The sequence below is a fragment of the Leucoraja erinacea genome, chromosome 13 (genome assembly GCF_028641065.1).
Source record: "Leucoraja erinacea ecotype New England chromosome 13, Leri_hhj_1, whole genome shotgun sequence".
Taxonomy (NCBI): domain Eukaryota; kingdom Metazoa; phylum Chordata; class Chondrichthyes; order Rajiformes; family Rajidae; genus Leucoraja; species Leucoraja erinaceus.
In genome coordinates this window covers 34,526,540-34,541,432 of record NC_073389.1, presented here as the reverse complement: position 1 = coordinate 34,541,432, position 14,893 = coordinate 34,526,540, and the positions used below count along the sequence as shown (strand labels likewise).

The 14,893-nt window shown below is 44.9% G+C and overlaps 1 protein-coding gene across 2 annotated transcripts in view; it reads right to left on the bottom strand.

Moving 5' to 3' along the window:
- Positions 1-4,648, bottom strand: part of LOC129702851 (protein Shroom2-like) — a 133,500-nt gene extending 128,852 nt beyond the window's left edge. Inside the window, exon 1 of one of the 2 annotated variants that reach the window (XM_055644885.1) lies at positions 4,269-4,648. In XM_055644885.1, the coding sequence (XP_055500860.1) occupies positions 4,269-4,466 (198 nt within the window). In that variant the 5' untranslated portion in view covers positions 4,467-4,648. The remainder of the gene's footprint in view (positions 1-4,268) is intronic. The other variant, XM_055644882.1, reaches the window with a different exon arrangement.
- Positions 4,649-14,893: the final 10,245 nt, after the last annotated feature.

Sequence of the window (14,893 nt, the reverse complement as noted above, 5' to 3'; positions counted from 1 at the left end):
CAGATGTCTGTGGAGAGACCACCAGGTCCCACAATATGTCTGAGGATGTCCACAACCAATGAGCACCTGGGGAATTGAACTGAGCAGACATGTTTTAATTTTCTTTTTAAATAAATTACGTTTGTAATTTAGGGCCGAATGGCCTACTCCTGCACCTATTGTCTATTGTAAAAAAAAAAGCGCACATGAAAGTTAAAATATTGAGATAAAATGGTCAGAAAAATCAACTTTTGAAAAAAATAGCAACGCAACTTGTACAAATCAAAGAAAATCTTTTCCATGTTTAAATTGAACATTGTATTTCTATAAACTTTTGGTAAGTTCATGCAATGTGTCTTTTTTAAATGTTACAGTTTTAAGAAATTAGTGGTCCCAAAAATTTCTGAAATCATTATAAACAGCAACAGGCCCTTCAGCCTCTCAAGTGTGTCCAAGAGTTTAACTAGATTTTGATCGATCTCAGCTCCAAGGGAAATGGGCCGCACTTATGATGGTGGTTTTGAGAAGTTACGTGTGTTTTAAAGACAGTTGGTACGTTGGCAGGGATTCAGGGGAAAGTGTATTTGGAGCCAAAGAATCGGTCGAGGTAGGTATGACCAGGATGTATTGGCAACATATTCCTCATGTAAATAAACACAGTAAAACAAATTGCCAAAATGTATCCTATGCCTGCCATTCCCTTGCAAACTCTGACATGGAAATAACTGAATTTCCAACCCACTTCAGGATGCATTGCGATTGGAAGTGAAGCAGTATGGGGGGTGGGGGGGGGGGGGGTGATTTCAGGTTATATTATTAAACCAAAGCAAAAAACAAAGTGCTGGAGGAACTCAGTGGGTCAGCTAGCATCTGTGGAGAGAATGGATAGATTATGTTTCAGGTCAAGATCCTTTTACGACTGATCAGATGCTGCCTGACCTGCTGAGTACTTGCAGATCTTTGTCTTTTTGTTCCAAGATTCGAGCATCTGCAATTTCTTGTGTCTACAGTAAACCAAAGGCCTGTCTCTGCTTTCAGTTGCAACTTAAAATCCTACAGGCCCTGAGCATTATTTGAAGAACAGGAGTTATCCCTTAGCCAATATTTAACTATCAACAAACATTATTAAACCAGGATTGTGTATTAAGAGGCTGCAGAATTGCTTTACTTGTGTACAGCTGCCCATACCATTTGTGGTGAGTCAAAGGCTATTCAGCTAAACCTACTTTTAATCCTCAATGTGAAAAGAGACCATGAAAAGGTTCCTGCCTCTACAAAGATGTCCCAATGTACGTATCTACAAAATATATACACTGAATGAGTTTATAGTGGGGGGAGCATAGAGTTAAACAGGGCAACTATCAAGCAACTTCCTTTGCAAGAAAACAAACAGATGAAGGAACTCAATGGATCAAGCAGCATCGTTTAGTTTAGTTTATTGTCACCTGTACTGAGATACAGTGAAAAGCTTTAGTTATGTTCTAACCAGTCAGCGGAAAGACAATACATGATTACAATTGAGTCATCCACAGTGTACAGGTACATGATAAAGGGAATAACATTTAGTGCAAGATAATGTCCAGTAAAGTTCGATCGAGGATAGTCTGAGGGTCTCCAATGAGGTCGATAGTAGCTCACAACTTCACTTGAGTTGTGGTAGGATGGTTCAGTTGCCTGACAACAGCTGGAAAGAAACTGTCCCTGAATGTGAAGCATTTTCACACTTCTATACGTTTTGCTTGATGTAGATGGGAGAGGAGGGAGTGGCCGGGGTGCGACTCGACCTTGATTATGCTGGTGGCCTTTTCTCTGGGAGATAAAGGAATTGTCGATGTTTCGAATAGAAAACCTTCATAAGGACTGTGCCTTCATTTAATCTATCCCTGGACTGAGAAGATGCACATGAATTGCAAAATGAAGTCAATATTCCATCCCATTATTTTAGCTCAATGCAGACACTGCACACAATTCCAAGTCTCCATTATTCCTTCAGCTGAAGCCCACACAATGCTCCAGCTAATGACACTCAGTGAAGGGGCAAAGACAGACTACAACTTCACCACATGGTCAAGGTGATGCATTTTAAAACTGATCAATGACAGAGCTGAGATTTGAAACTGAAACAACGAGCAACGAATCCTTTGTACACTCCTTCACGTGACACTATATAAACCACCTTCATTACACACCGTCATCTATGCACACACCCAGGTCTATGTACAACAAAGAGTCCATCCAAACTCTTTGCAGTTTCTATGACCTCATCAACTCGTCTCAGACTAGAACGAATCACAGGTAATGGACGTCATATCCATGCAGAAAAAGACACAGTACTGTAGTCACAATGACTCCACATCGGTCATTTTCAGGAATTCAATCATAGGTTAAGAATGCGCTCACAGCACATATTTTCCAAGGTTGGTCCACTTTAGCAAAAGTAAATTCTGCAGAAGGTGGTCTATATAATTCACTAATGGTAGCAAGCAAAGGAAGGTATACCCTGTTGATATGTTCAGTCACCAATGAACTGGTGGTCTTTTCAACACGTTGTCACCAATTCTTTCATCACATACAAATGATCGGAGATGGTATCACGTCGAGCAGGTAGACGGAAAAAGGCCTTGTGAACTCACCGATGTCACGTAGCCAGTGATGCAAGTATTATTTCACAATTCACACAAAACTACATTACTACTTGTAGCAATTTATGGGTAAACATTATATGATCAGTATGGGGGGGGGGGTTTCACTCGTTATCATCATCATCATCAATTTTAAACAAGCAATACTCAAGATAGTTCCACTATAAATATCACATCAGGGTGGTTACGGTTTGCCCCTAAATATTACCAGTTTCCTCCAATTTCAGCATGAAATTTCCAGCAGCAGAATAATTTGGCAGCATCCTCCCCTCAGAGACACAAGATTTAATCCACACCCTGCATCCTACATGTTGTAAACCTTGTCACTGGATCCCTGACCACTGACTTCATTCACCCTTATATCAGAGGTCTAAAAATAGACAAGATGGCTTCCAACATAGTGTTGTCCAAAGCTGGTTTGGACCACATATCCAGAACATTAAGTCCATCCACCTACAACACCTGGTAACTTCACCCAATGGTATTGGCACAGGAGGCAGATATTTGTCTTATTGAGTCTATGTCAGCTCTCAACCCAATCCCATCCATATAATACTTGCCTGCCTATTTCCCTCTCAGATGTCCATCTACTCCACCCTGACTCTCCTACCATTACCTATACCGTGTAATTTACAATGGCTGGGAAACCAGATGGTTTGAGTTTAGTTTATTGTCACGTGTACCGAGGTACAGTGAAAAACCTTTGTTGCGTGCTAACTAGTCAGCCGAAAGACAGTACGTGATTACAATCGAGCCATCCAATGTACACATTTGTGATAAAGGGAATAACATTATGATCACAGAGGCTACATGCAAACTCCACACAGACAGCACCAGAGTCTTTGGAGCTGCCCTACCCGCTGCCCACTGATACCTAAAACATCCAGGAATCAATTAACTCAATCCAGGCAGGGAATTCCAAACATGACCTCAATGGACCACCTCTGACTCCGAGACTGGGAGCCCCTGGTTCTAGACAACCCAGCCAGGGGAAACATCGTCCGTCCCCTGCTCAACCCTGTGAGATTGTCGAATAGAGTCATACAGTGTGGAAACAGGCCCTTCGGCACAACTTACCCACACCGAACAACATGTCCAATCTCCACTAGTTCCACCTGCAGGGGCTTGGCCCATATCCCTCCAAACTCATATCCATGGATTTGTCAAACTGTTTCTTAAACGTTGCGACAGTCCCTGCCTCAACTACGTCCTCAGGCAGCTCGTTCCATACACCCACCACCCTTTGTGTGAAAAAGCTACCCCTCAGATTCCTATAAAATCTTTCACCCTTCACCTTAAACCTATGTCCTCTGAAACTCTGTGCGTCCACCGGATCTATTCCTTCTTGATTTTATACACCTCTATAAGATCATCCCTCATCCTCCTGCCTGTGCTCCAGAGAATAGAGTCCCAACCTGCTCAACCTCTCCATGTTGCAATAAGTTCCCTGAACTCTAGAGAATAGCAATTCAAGCGAGCAGCTAGCTCCCTGCCACTTCTCAAGGACAGCCAGGTTGGGGGATCCTGGCCTTGCCAGCGACGCCTGGATCTGGTTAAAGGAATTAAGGAGCGACCCTCACTGTCCCCGGAGAGACCAGAACTCCGCTCCCCGGGGGAGAGAGGCGGCCGGAGCTGCCGCTGCTTTACCTTGGTGATGAGCAGAGGCTCCCGGTGCTCCTGGCCTCCGCGCAGGGTGAATCCCCACGGCGCTCCCCCGCTCAGGGCCACCTCCAGGCAGCGGCTGCCCTCGGCCGCCCTGCGCTCGCCCATCACCGGCACCGTTCCGCCGGGCTCGTCCGCCGCCGCCGCCGCCGCTCCCTTTGTGCGCAGCCCTTCCCCGGCCATGGGGCACTGGCTCCGGATCCGCGGGGACACCCACTCATTCGGGGCTGAGGTGGGGAGTCGCTTCACAAGCGCGCCTGAGATGGGTCGGCGAGTACGTGCTCCCAGCCTGTGTCCCCGCCTGCGCCGGCAGCGCACCTTCCACCTGCGGGGAGAGAGCGGGCGTCACCTCCCACAGCCGCGGATCCTCACTCACCCTGCTGGGCGCTGCCTCGCACAGCAGTCCTCACCTCCCGCACCCTTCCACCCCTCTCCCACTGCTATCCCCGCAACTACAGGTCGGCAACACAATCACTCGCTGCACCCCCTCTGTGTCTTCAGCATCGTCGCTTTTTTGCATATCTTTTATTCATATGTTCTATGTACCTTCTATATGTCTCGAACACCCTTCTCGACCTGAAACGTCACTTATTCATTTTCTCCAGACAGATGCTTGCTGGCCCGTTGAGTTACTCCAGCTTTTTGCGTCTATCTTCGGGTTAACCCAGCATCTGCAGTTCTTTCCCACACATTTTATATCCCTCGTTTCCCTTTCCCCTGACTCTCAGTCTGAAGAAGGGTCTCAACCCTCGTCACCTATTCACTTTCTCAACAGATGCTGTCAGATGCTGTCTGTCAGATATCTCTCGAACACCCTTCTCGACCTGAAACGTCACTTATTCCTTTTCTCCAGAGATGCTTGCTGGCCCGTTGAGTTACTCCAGCTTTTTGCGTCTATCTTCGATTTAAATCAACATCTGCAGTTCCTTTCCACACATACCTAACTTAAATGCATTTCTAGAAGAAAGGTCCCGACCCGAAACGTCGCCTATCCATGTCCACCAGAGATGCCACAAGATGCTCGAGTTAATCCAACACACTTTGTGATTTTGCTAACGGTTCATATGGAAACAACCCCTTCGCCCCACATCATCCATACCGACGATTCATCAGCCATTCACATTGGTTCAATCGTATTTCACTTTCGCTTCCACTCTCTGAACACAAGGACAATTTACAGGGGTCAATGAACCAGCAAACTCACGTGGTCACAGGGCGAATGTGCAAACTCCACACAGAAAACATCTAAGGTCACGATTGAACCTATGTCTTTGGAGCTGTGATGTCTGATACACTGTGCCGCCCCTTTTATTGACTCGACTCACCCAACAAGGGGTATCTGAACAGAAACTGAGCCAACACGTTCCACACCCTCTCTCTGCACAGGTGCTGCACCACCTGTATGTTTTTTTCCTGCATTTTCTCTTCCCACTCATTCCATGCAGGAAGAGGTTCTCATCTCCCCTTTCTGATCATTTCGTCAAAGACCCTGGCTCCAGTCTTAGTCTGTTGTCTGTTCCTGAAAATGAAACAAACTGCAGATGCTGGAAATCTGAAATGAAAACAGAACACTTTGGAAACATTCAGCAAATTAGGTACCAACTGTGGAGAGTTTCTGGTCCTGGATTCTGAATATCCCACATTAAGCACCAATGAGGAAAGGGATGAGTTTAAAATCTGTGCATTCTGACTACATGAATCCAGGGTAAAAATGTCCAATTCTTCCTTGGAATTTTAAAACTGTGCCATGCGCACAGAGTAGCCTTTGATGATTCAGGTACTTCAATGTGGTAAAAGCAATGGCTGCAGAATTAAATAAATAGTTTAAATATATTGTGACACAGACATGGCTATGCAGGTGACGTATTGAAACTGTAGTATATAGGAGCTATGGAGACCACACCTTTGATGAGCTAGAGTCGACAGTTTGGATATTGTGATGAGTCAGAGTGAGGTAATGTTACCTGAACACGTTGTTCCAGGAAGCAACCACGCTCTTTAGAATTTGTTAGTCGAGGGACGGTAGGGTGAGGCAGGTATGGGGATTAAGAAGGGAGTGTTGCAGGAGTCTTGTCCAACAGGTACACATTTCTGGCAGCTTGTGTGAATGAGATAAGGGAATGAGATAAGGGAATCCCAACACTCCTACGAGCTGAGCGAAGCTTGGCATCAGAGGAGAGGAGAATAGTCTAATTGTCAAAGTTCAATGTGGGAACCAAGGGCCAAGACAGGATAGGAAGGCAGGTTTGCAAAAGGAATAGGGCAGCTAGGGTCTAAATATAAACAACGGAATTTTCAAATTAAATATTACCCATGTCACGTGCAAATTAGCATAGTGTTCATAAGAGTTTAATGCCTGGTTCAAAATAGCTTTTGATTCATGGATGATTTGATTCATGAGAGGAAAACCATGTTTACCAAATCTAATGGATTTAAAAAAATATATAAGTAGTAGGATAGTGGGTGTGGCGTATTTGGACTTTCAGAAGGACTTTGATAAGCTGTCACACAATAAATAAAGCAAGAGTAGATGATTGCATGGGGAATAACATACTGGCACAGATATATAAATGGTTACTAGGCAGAAAGCAAAGAGTAGGAATAAATGGATCTCCTTCCATTTAGGTGGATCTGACAGGGTAGATGCGTCCTCTGGCTGGGATATCTAGAATTAGGGTCACTATCTCAAAATAAGAGGTGTCTGTTCAGATCAGAGGTGGAGATATTGCCTCACCCAGATTTAATGAGTCTGTGGAATTCTCTTTCTCTCCTCGAGATGGCTCAGTTATTCATTATGTTCAGGAAAGAGATTCATGATTTATTTTTGAGATTAAGGGAATCAAGGTGTATGAGTTTATTGCAGGAAAGTGCTGCTGAGGTAAAAAGATCAGCATATTTTGTTGTGTGGTGGAGTTAGCCAGAGGGTCCAGTGCACTCCTCTTGATTCTATCTCTCACATTATGGTGTGAATGCTGATTCAACATTCCAGTTGGAGATGAAGAAGTGTGTAAGCCTTGGACTGATAGACCAGGCGAGTAAGGGAAGGAGGAGCAACTTAATGCTTGGTCTCGATCTAAGTGTTGTCAAAGTTTGTTGGAGAGATTGATGGGAAGTGTAGTCCCACAGTGGTGTTGGGCAAAGATGGTGTAGTCCCACAGCCGTGTTGGTCAATCTAGCAATGACAAAAGACAACTGATATAATTTCAATTTAAGATAGTGTTCAACTTAGAAGGGAATGTGCAGGTGGTGGTGCTCTTGCTACTCTAACCCTTCAAGGTGGTAGACGTTGCGGGTTTGTGAAATGCTGTGTATTGGGTGGGTAAGTGCAGTTCATGTTGTAGGTGGTGCACACTGCAACCACTGTGCACCCATCATGGAGGGAATGAATTAAGATGGTAGATTAGGTGCCAGCCCAGTGACTTACTTTGTCCTGAATGATGTTGAGCTTCCTGAGTATCTTAGTTTTGCAAGCATCCAGGCAAGTGGAGACATTTCCATCATATTCTTTTCTTGTGCCTTGCAGGTGGTGGTAAGGCTTTGGAATGTCAGAACCTGAGTCACTCTCTGAAAGATACCCACATGGAGCTTTACATTTAAGCTTCCAGGCTTGAGCTGATAATAAATGATGAATAACATTTGTACTTGACCAACAATGTTAATAAGAAATACAACTGGATCAGCCAATATAAAGGCTTTGGTGAATAAAGCAGGCTCGAAGCTCAATATTCTGCAGTGTGGATAGAGCCTAGAGCCTCTCCCTCAATTATATAGTACATCAGGTGAGTGGTGAAACACTCCCCACTTACTTGGATGCAGCTGCAGACATTCTCAAGGAACTCAGTGCTGTCCAAGTGGTGCTCCTCTTCCTCCAGTCACTTCCACTCCATCCACCACATGGGGACCATGGATGTAATGTCTGCAGGATACAAGTGAGTAAAGCACCATCGTTGTTGGCAGCCACTCCATAACTCACAGCATCCACGGAGTGAAAGCATGAGCACTAAGATGAGTGGGAACACAGCATACATCAATCAAGAGCAGGTGTAAGCTGCTAGGCCCCTTGAATCTGCCATTTGATAAGATCATGACAGCTCCAATTGCAACCATCTAACCTTTCCCCAAGTTGCTCATCAAGGATCAACTCACCTCTGCCTTGAAAACATTCAAAGACACTTCTTCAATTGTGTTTTGAGGAAGACAGTTCCAATCAATTTATTTGTCATTTGGACCCCTGGAGGTCCAAACGAAATGCCGTTTCTGCAGCCATACATAACACACAAATAGACCCCAGACACAACAAAATTACATTTAACATAAACATCCATCACATAACTGTGATGGAGGCCAAATAAACGTATCTCTCCACTGCACTCTCCCCCCCCATGTCAGAGTCAAAGTCATAGCCCCCGGCTGGCGATGGCGATTGTCCCGCGGCCATTAAAGCCACGCCGGGTGGTGCGAGGTCGCACACCGGGTCTTGGTGTTGGTGCCCCCGGTGTGCGCTCGCAGAGTCCGCGGCCATTCCAGCCGCGCGGGGCAGCGGTGTCAGGCCCCGCTCCAGGAGCTCTTCGACCCCGCAACACGGGCGGGAGAAGTCGCCGCCGCAGAAGCCCCGAAAAGCGGTCTCCCCCCCCAGGGAGCCGTGGGCTCGGCGCCGTCGTCCACAGACCTGTCGTTGGAGCCTCCGACTCTCCGGCAGCACCAGCAGCAGCAGCAGCAACAGCACCAGCAGCAGCAGCAGCAACAGCACCAGCAGCAGCAGCGCTCCTCCACCGCTCCGGACTCGGCCAGCTCCGCGACGGTGAGGTGAGTCGACACCTGAGTCCCCGGTCTCTTCCTGTTGGAGGCCGCTCCTCGTTACGGCCTCAACGACGACTGAGAAAAGGTCGGGTCTCAGTGCAGGGAGAGATTCAGTTTTCCCCCCCCCTCCCACCCCACCCCCACCCCACCCCCCCACACACACACCCCAACATAAAATAACAAAAACTACACAGAAACACAGACAAAAAATAATAAAAAACGCGGACAGTGCTGCAGAGGCCGCTTGGCCAGAGCTGCGCCGCCTACCGTTCTATCGAAAGACATTCAACCCACTGAGAGAAAATCTGTCCCATCTATTTTACATGGGTGACATGGCATTTTTAAACAGCGACCTCAGGACATCAAGTTTAGTAAAGAGCAGCTGGATTAAATCAGTCACTATTATAAATACAGAAGGCTGGAGTGCTAAGAGAGCAATTGTGATGGTCTTAGGAGAAAGTTATTTACAGAGGTTGTTGTTACGTGTGAGGGATTGGATGGGGTTGGGAGATGGAGTTTATGTAACAGTGGAGACAAGGAAGTGGTTGAAAATGACTTTGAGAATGATGAAGATCATTAGAAAAGAGGGCATCAAGGTGATGGAGCAGACACTTGTATGGATTATGGGGGTTGGGAGTGAGGAGGGGATGGCATGAAAATCCAAAGTTAAATCCTCGGGTTACTGTGTGCAGAGCCCAAGGAAGGAATGGTGAGAAATGGAAATTAAGAGATTTTGCATTGGTGAAGATCCAGTCTTTTTAAAATTTCTAAAATAAAGTTTATTTGTAATTAAAATCATGCTAAACTTAATATATTCTTAGTGTCTACATATTCAATATTGCTAGTGCTACCCCCAGTAGTGTTAGCACCTCTCTTTTTCTTTACACACAGCACCATTGCCACTCATGTGGCCCCCTGGGGTGACGTCCCTTCCCTTGCACAAGGCAAGTCCCCCCCAGACTTAGCCCCTTAAAGTCCAGCAATGGAAGGTCCCTAGACCATGGTCCTCCCCAACACAGTCTTTGCATTGGCTGCACTGAACTACAGTGCGTTCCTCACCACCAGTCAAGTTGAGTCAAGAGTGTTTAATTGTCATATGTCCTGAATCAAAACAATGAAATGCATGCAGCAGCACAACAGGTCTAAAAACACAATACTTAATAGATAACAAATAATAAACAAACTATAAAAAGTTCAATAACAAAAAAAACCAATATTACTGCAAAACAAATGAAAGCCAAAAGTCTATAGGGCAACCAAGACAGTTTGTAAACGGACAGGACCTGTGGCATTACAATGGATTGTAACTTGTGGAAAGTTAATGTAGATAGCCAGCTGGGAGAAAGTTATATAAGGCAAGCAATTAAATAAAGGCTTAAGTTAATGTTTCATGAGTGAAGGGCAATAGGTAAACCCAGAAGTGTTAATGATTTGGGATTGAAAACAAATTGGTGCTGGTCCTGAAGTAGGTTTGAACAGAAGTGTTAAATTTGTAGTTAAACAGTACCAAGAAACTTTAAAGAATGCCGACACCAGCTGCAAGGCCACTTACTATGTGTTTTCCTCATCTCCGGGTGATTAACATATCAGTGCCAATCAATGTGTGTGATCATAGCATGCGTCTTTCACACATCTTTGTGCAAGTCCGTGGTTGGATTTGCATTCTGTAAGTGTACACTGCATGAGGTATAAATGTTGTTTCATCAAGTGGTCTTAAATACCAATGCATGAAAAGGTTAGATTATCTACAAAAACTCTGGGCTAAATCAATAATGCCAGAGTTAATATTTTACTACCATGGCTTTTAAACAAACACAGAACTATTTTTATAACAGCACTCCAGTTGTTCGTACTGTAGTAAGATTAATACTTAATCTATTTTATCTTCCAATTTAAAGTATAATGCACCAGAGATCAACGTGCCAGCATGTTGAAGAAGGGGCACAAAGACAATGAAGACCCAACAACCTGGCAGAAATACTGCCATGCACAAAGGCAACCTCGTCACCTGCCTCAGATACCAATTTGAGCCATCGAATAGTACAGCATTGAAAACAGGCCTTTCAACCCAACTTGTCCATGCTGATTTAGATGCCTATCTACAGTAGTCCCACTTGCCTGTGTTTGATTCATATTCTTCTAAACCCTTTCCTATCCATGCACCTGTCTAAATATACCTTAACCGTTTTTATTGTACCTGCCTCAACCACGTCCTCTGGCAGCTCGTTCCATAAACCCACCAATCTCTGTGAAAAACCTATGCCCTTTAGTTCTTGATTTTCAAACCTTGGGAAAAAGACTGTGGATTCACCCGATCTATACCATTGAAAAGTCCAACAGTAATGTTGAATGTTTGTAACAAAAACAGACAGTGCTGGGAATACTGAACACCTTGGGTCGCATCTATGGGAAGAGAAGAATGTATCTGACAACATTTTCATCAGAACAAGGAAAAGTTAGAAGGGTAAGCAAGTTGGTGGTGATGATGTAGAGAATGAAGGGATGTCTCTGACAGGGTGGAGATCAAGTCCGCCTGAACCTTCCTGATCTCCCGGTTGCTAAACACTTTAATTCTCCTTCCCATTCCCACACTGACCTTTCTGTCCAAGGCCTCCTCCATTGGCAGAGTGGGGCTAAATGCAAATTGGACAAACAGCATCTCATATTTTGCTTGGGCAGTTTAGAGCCCAGTGGTATATTGATTTCTCTAACTTCAAGTAACCCCAGCATTCCTTCTCCTTCTATCCCTCCCCCACCCAAATCGCACCAGCTTGTCATTTGCACCCAGCAAACAGCTAACAATAGCTTGTTTCCTTTATCATCGTTACCTTTTTTTGCATATCTTTCATTCATTGGTCTTTATCTCTCTACATCGTCATCTATATCGCTCCTTTCCCTTTCCCGTGACTTTCAGTCTGAAGAAGGGTCTCAACCCGAAACATCACCCATTCCTTATCTCCAGAGATGCTGCCTGTCCCGTTGAGTTACTCCAGCTTTTCGTGTGTATCTAGAGATCACGAGAGACAGAATGATATAGGCGATGATGAGGCTGTCTGTGAGTGGCAATGAAGGCTTATTAGTCATAGCTGGTCTGTCTGGGGGTGATGGAAGAAAAGTGGGAACAGAAAAGAAGGACAGAGAGATAAAAGCAATGCTGAATGTGAGATAGAAAACCAGGTAGTATCATAGAGTCATAGAGTGATACAGTGTAGAAACAGGCCCTTCAGTCCAACTCGCCCACACCGGCCAACAATGTCCCAGCTACACTATTCCCACTTGCCTGCGCTTGGTCCATATCTCTCCAAACCAGTCCTATCCATGTACCTGTCTAACTGTTTCCTAAACGATGGGATATTCCCAGCCTCAACTACCTCCTCTGGCAGCTTGTTCCATATACCCACCATCCTTTGTGTGAAAAAAGTTAACACTCAGATTTCTATTAAATCTTTTCCCCTTAATCTTGAACCTATGTCCTCTGGTCCTTGATTCCCCTACTCTGGGCAAAAGACTATGTGCATCTACCCAATCTATTCCTCTCATGGTCTTATACACCTCTATAAGATCACCACTTAGCCTCCTGAGCTCCATGGAATAGAGACCCAGCCTACTTCACCTCTCTCTATAGCTCACACCCTCTAGTCCTGGCAATATCCTTGTAAATCGTTTCTGAACCCTTTCAAGCTTGACAATATCTTTCCAATAATAGGTAGGATTGTGAGGAAGTCGGAAGGGGATAGGAACAAGCAGAAGGTGCAGAGAAGAACATTGCTAGAACATCTGCAAGAACATTGCAGATACAGTGTAATGAAGAACAATGTAAAATTATTGACGGTGCAAAAAGTAAAGGTGATTTCTGAAATGGTGGAAGGTTGAGTGATGCTGATATTCAAGAGGACCTGTTTTTTGTTGTACACACGTCACTGAACACCAAATGCAAACGCAGCAAGCGATTAGGAAGGCATGTGGTATGCTGGCCTTTATTGTGAGAAGATTTGAATACAGGAATAACAATGACATTGTTGGAAATAAACCAGGCCACCGTGAGACGTCACCTGGAGTATTGTCATTTTGGATATGTTACGTGAAAAGGAATATACTTGCCATAAAGTGCAACAAAAAATCATTGAATTATTCCAAGGATGGCCTCATGCTATATGAGGAAGGTGCAGCAGGTAGTTCAGCTAATTCACAGCTCCATTAGTCTGAGCTAATGTCATAGGAGCAGAAGTAGCCCGTTCAGCCCATCGAGTCTACTCCGACATTCAATCATGGCAATCACATAGTTCCAGTGACTCGGTTTCAATCCTACCTTGGATGCTGTCTGTGTTGAGTTTGCAAGTTCTCCCTGTGACAGCATGGGTTCCCCCAGGGAAGCCCAGATTCCCACTGCATGCTGGTTGATTAATGGTCTCAGTGACTGGCAGGGGAACCAGGAGGGAGCTGATGGTCATGTGAGAGAGACTGGGTGGGAAGTGGGACGGTTCTAATGAGAGCTAGCCCAGTTCAATGGGTAGAGTGGCCACTTTCTGTTCTGTGATAATTAAGTAATATTGTCCAGAGTTTAGGAAATTGGAAGTAAATCCTCTAGAAACTTTTGTAATTTCTTCAGGGTTGCACAGATTGGATGCAGAGAGAGTTTGGCCTCTCTGGCTGCAGAGTCTAGACAAAAGGGCACAGTCTCACAAAGAGGGTAGGACATTTAGGACTGAGATAAGGAGAACATTCTGCACTCAGTACGTGTTGAATCTTTGGAATTCTGTACCCGGGAGAGTTTGGAGGCTTGGTCAGTGGGTTCACTCAAAGCTGAGGTGGGTATTAAGAGATCAGGGAATTAAGAGAACAAGTCAAGTCATGTTTATTTTCATATACACGAGTACGGTGAACATCATGCTTGTAACCACATAGACAACATACAAACATACTTTATATATAAAGTACACATAAATTCTACAAGACATTGACAAGAAAATAACAGTGCAAAAAAAATTACTGAAAAACACAATTAGAAAACAAAGTCCATGGTTGTACAAGAGGTGGTCTGTAATGTTCCCTTGTCAAGGTGAGTTTAGGGATTTGTCGGCTGGTTTAAGAACCTGATGGATGTCAATAAGTATCTGTTGCCGACCGTAGTGTTGTGGGACTTCAGGATTCTGTACCTCCTGCCTGACAGTAGCATGAAGAAGAGGCATGGCCCAGATGGTGGGGATCAATCTTTAGTCAGATAAAGGGATAGGGTAGCAAAATATTGTTTGAGGTAAAAAAAATCAACCGCAATCCTGTTACATGGCAGAGGAGGATTGAGGGCTGAATGGCCAGTTCCTACTCCCATCTCTTAAGTTCTTCTTCTTGATGCCTGGAAATTCCAGGACAATAATGGATTCCTCCTCCACAACAGAACCTGGCCTGGAGGCCCATGACAGAAAGGTCAGTGTGGGAATGGGAGGGGGAGTGTACCTTCTCCCATTCCCATATATAGCTGTTCCAGGTGTGGACTCCTATATATAGGCGAGACCAAGCGCAGGCTTGGCGATCTTTTCGCTGAACACCTCCACTCAGTCCACCTAAACCTACCTGATCTCCCGGTTGCTCAACACCTTTACTCCCCTTCCCAATCCCACACTGTCCTTTCTGGCCTGGGCCTCCCTTATTGTCAGAATGAGGCCAGGTGCAAATTGGAGGAACAACACCTCATATTTCACTTGGGCAGCTTACACCCCAGCGGTGTGAATATTGACTTTTCTACCTTCAAGTAACCCTTGCAATTCCTCTCTCTCCACCCCTCCCCCCTTCCTAGTTCTCCGACTAGTCTA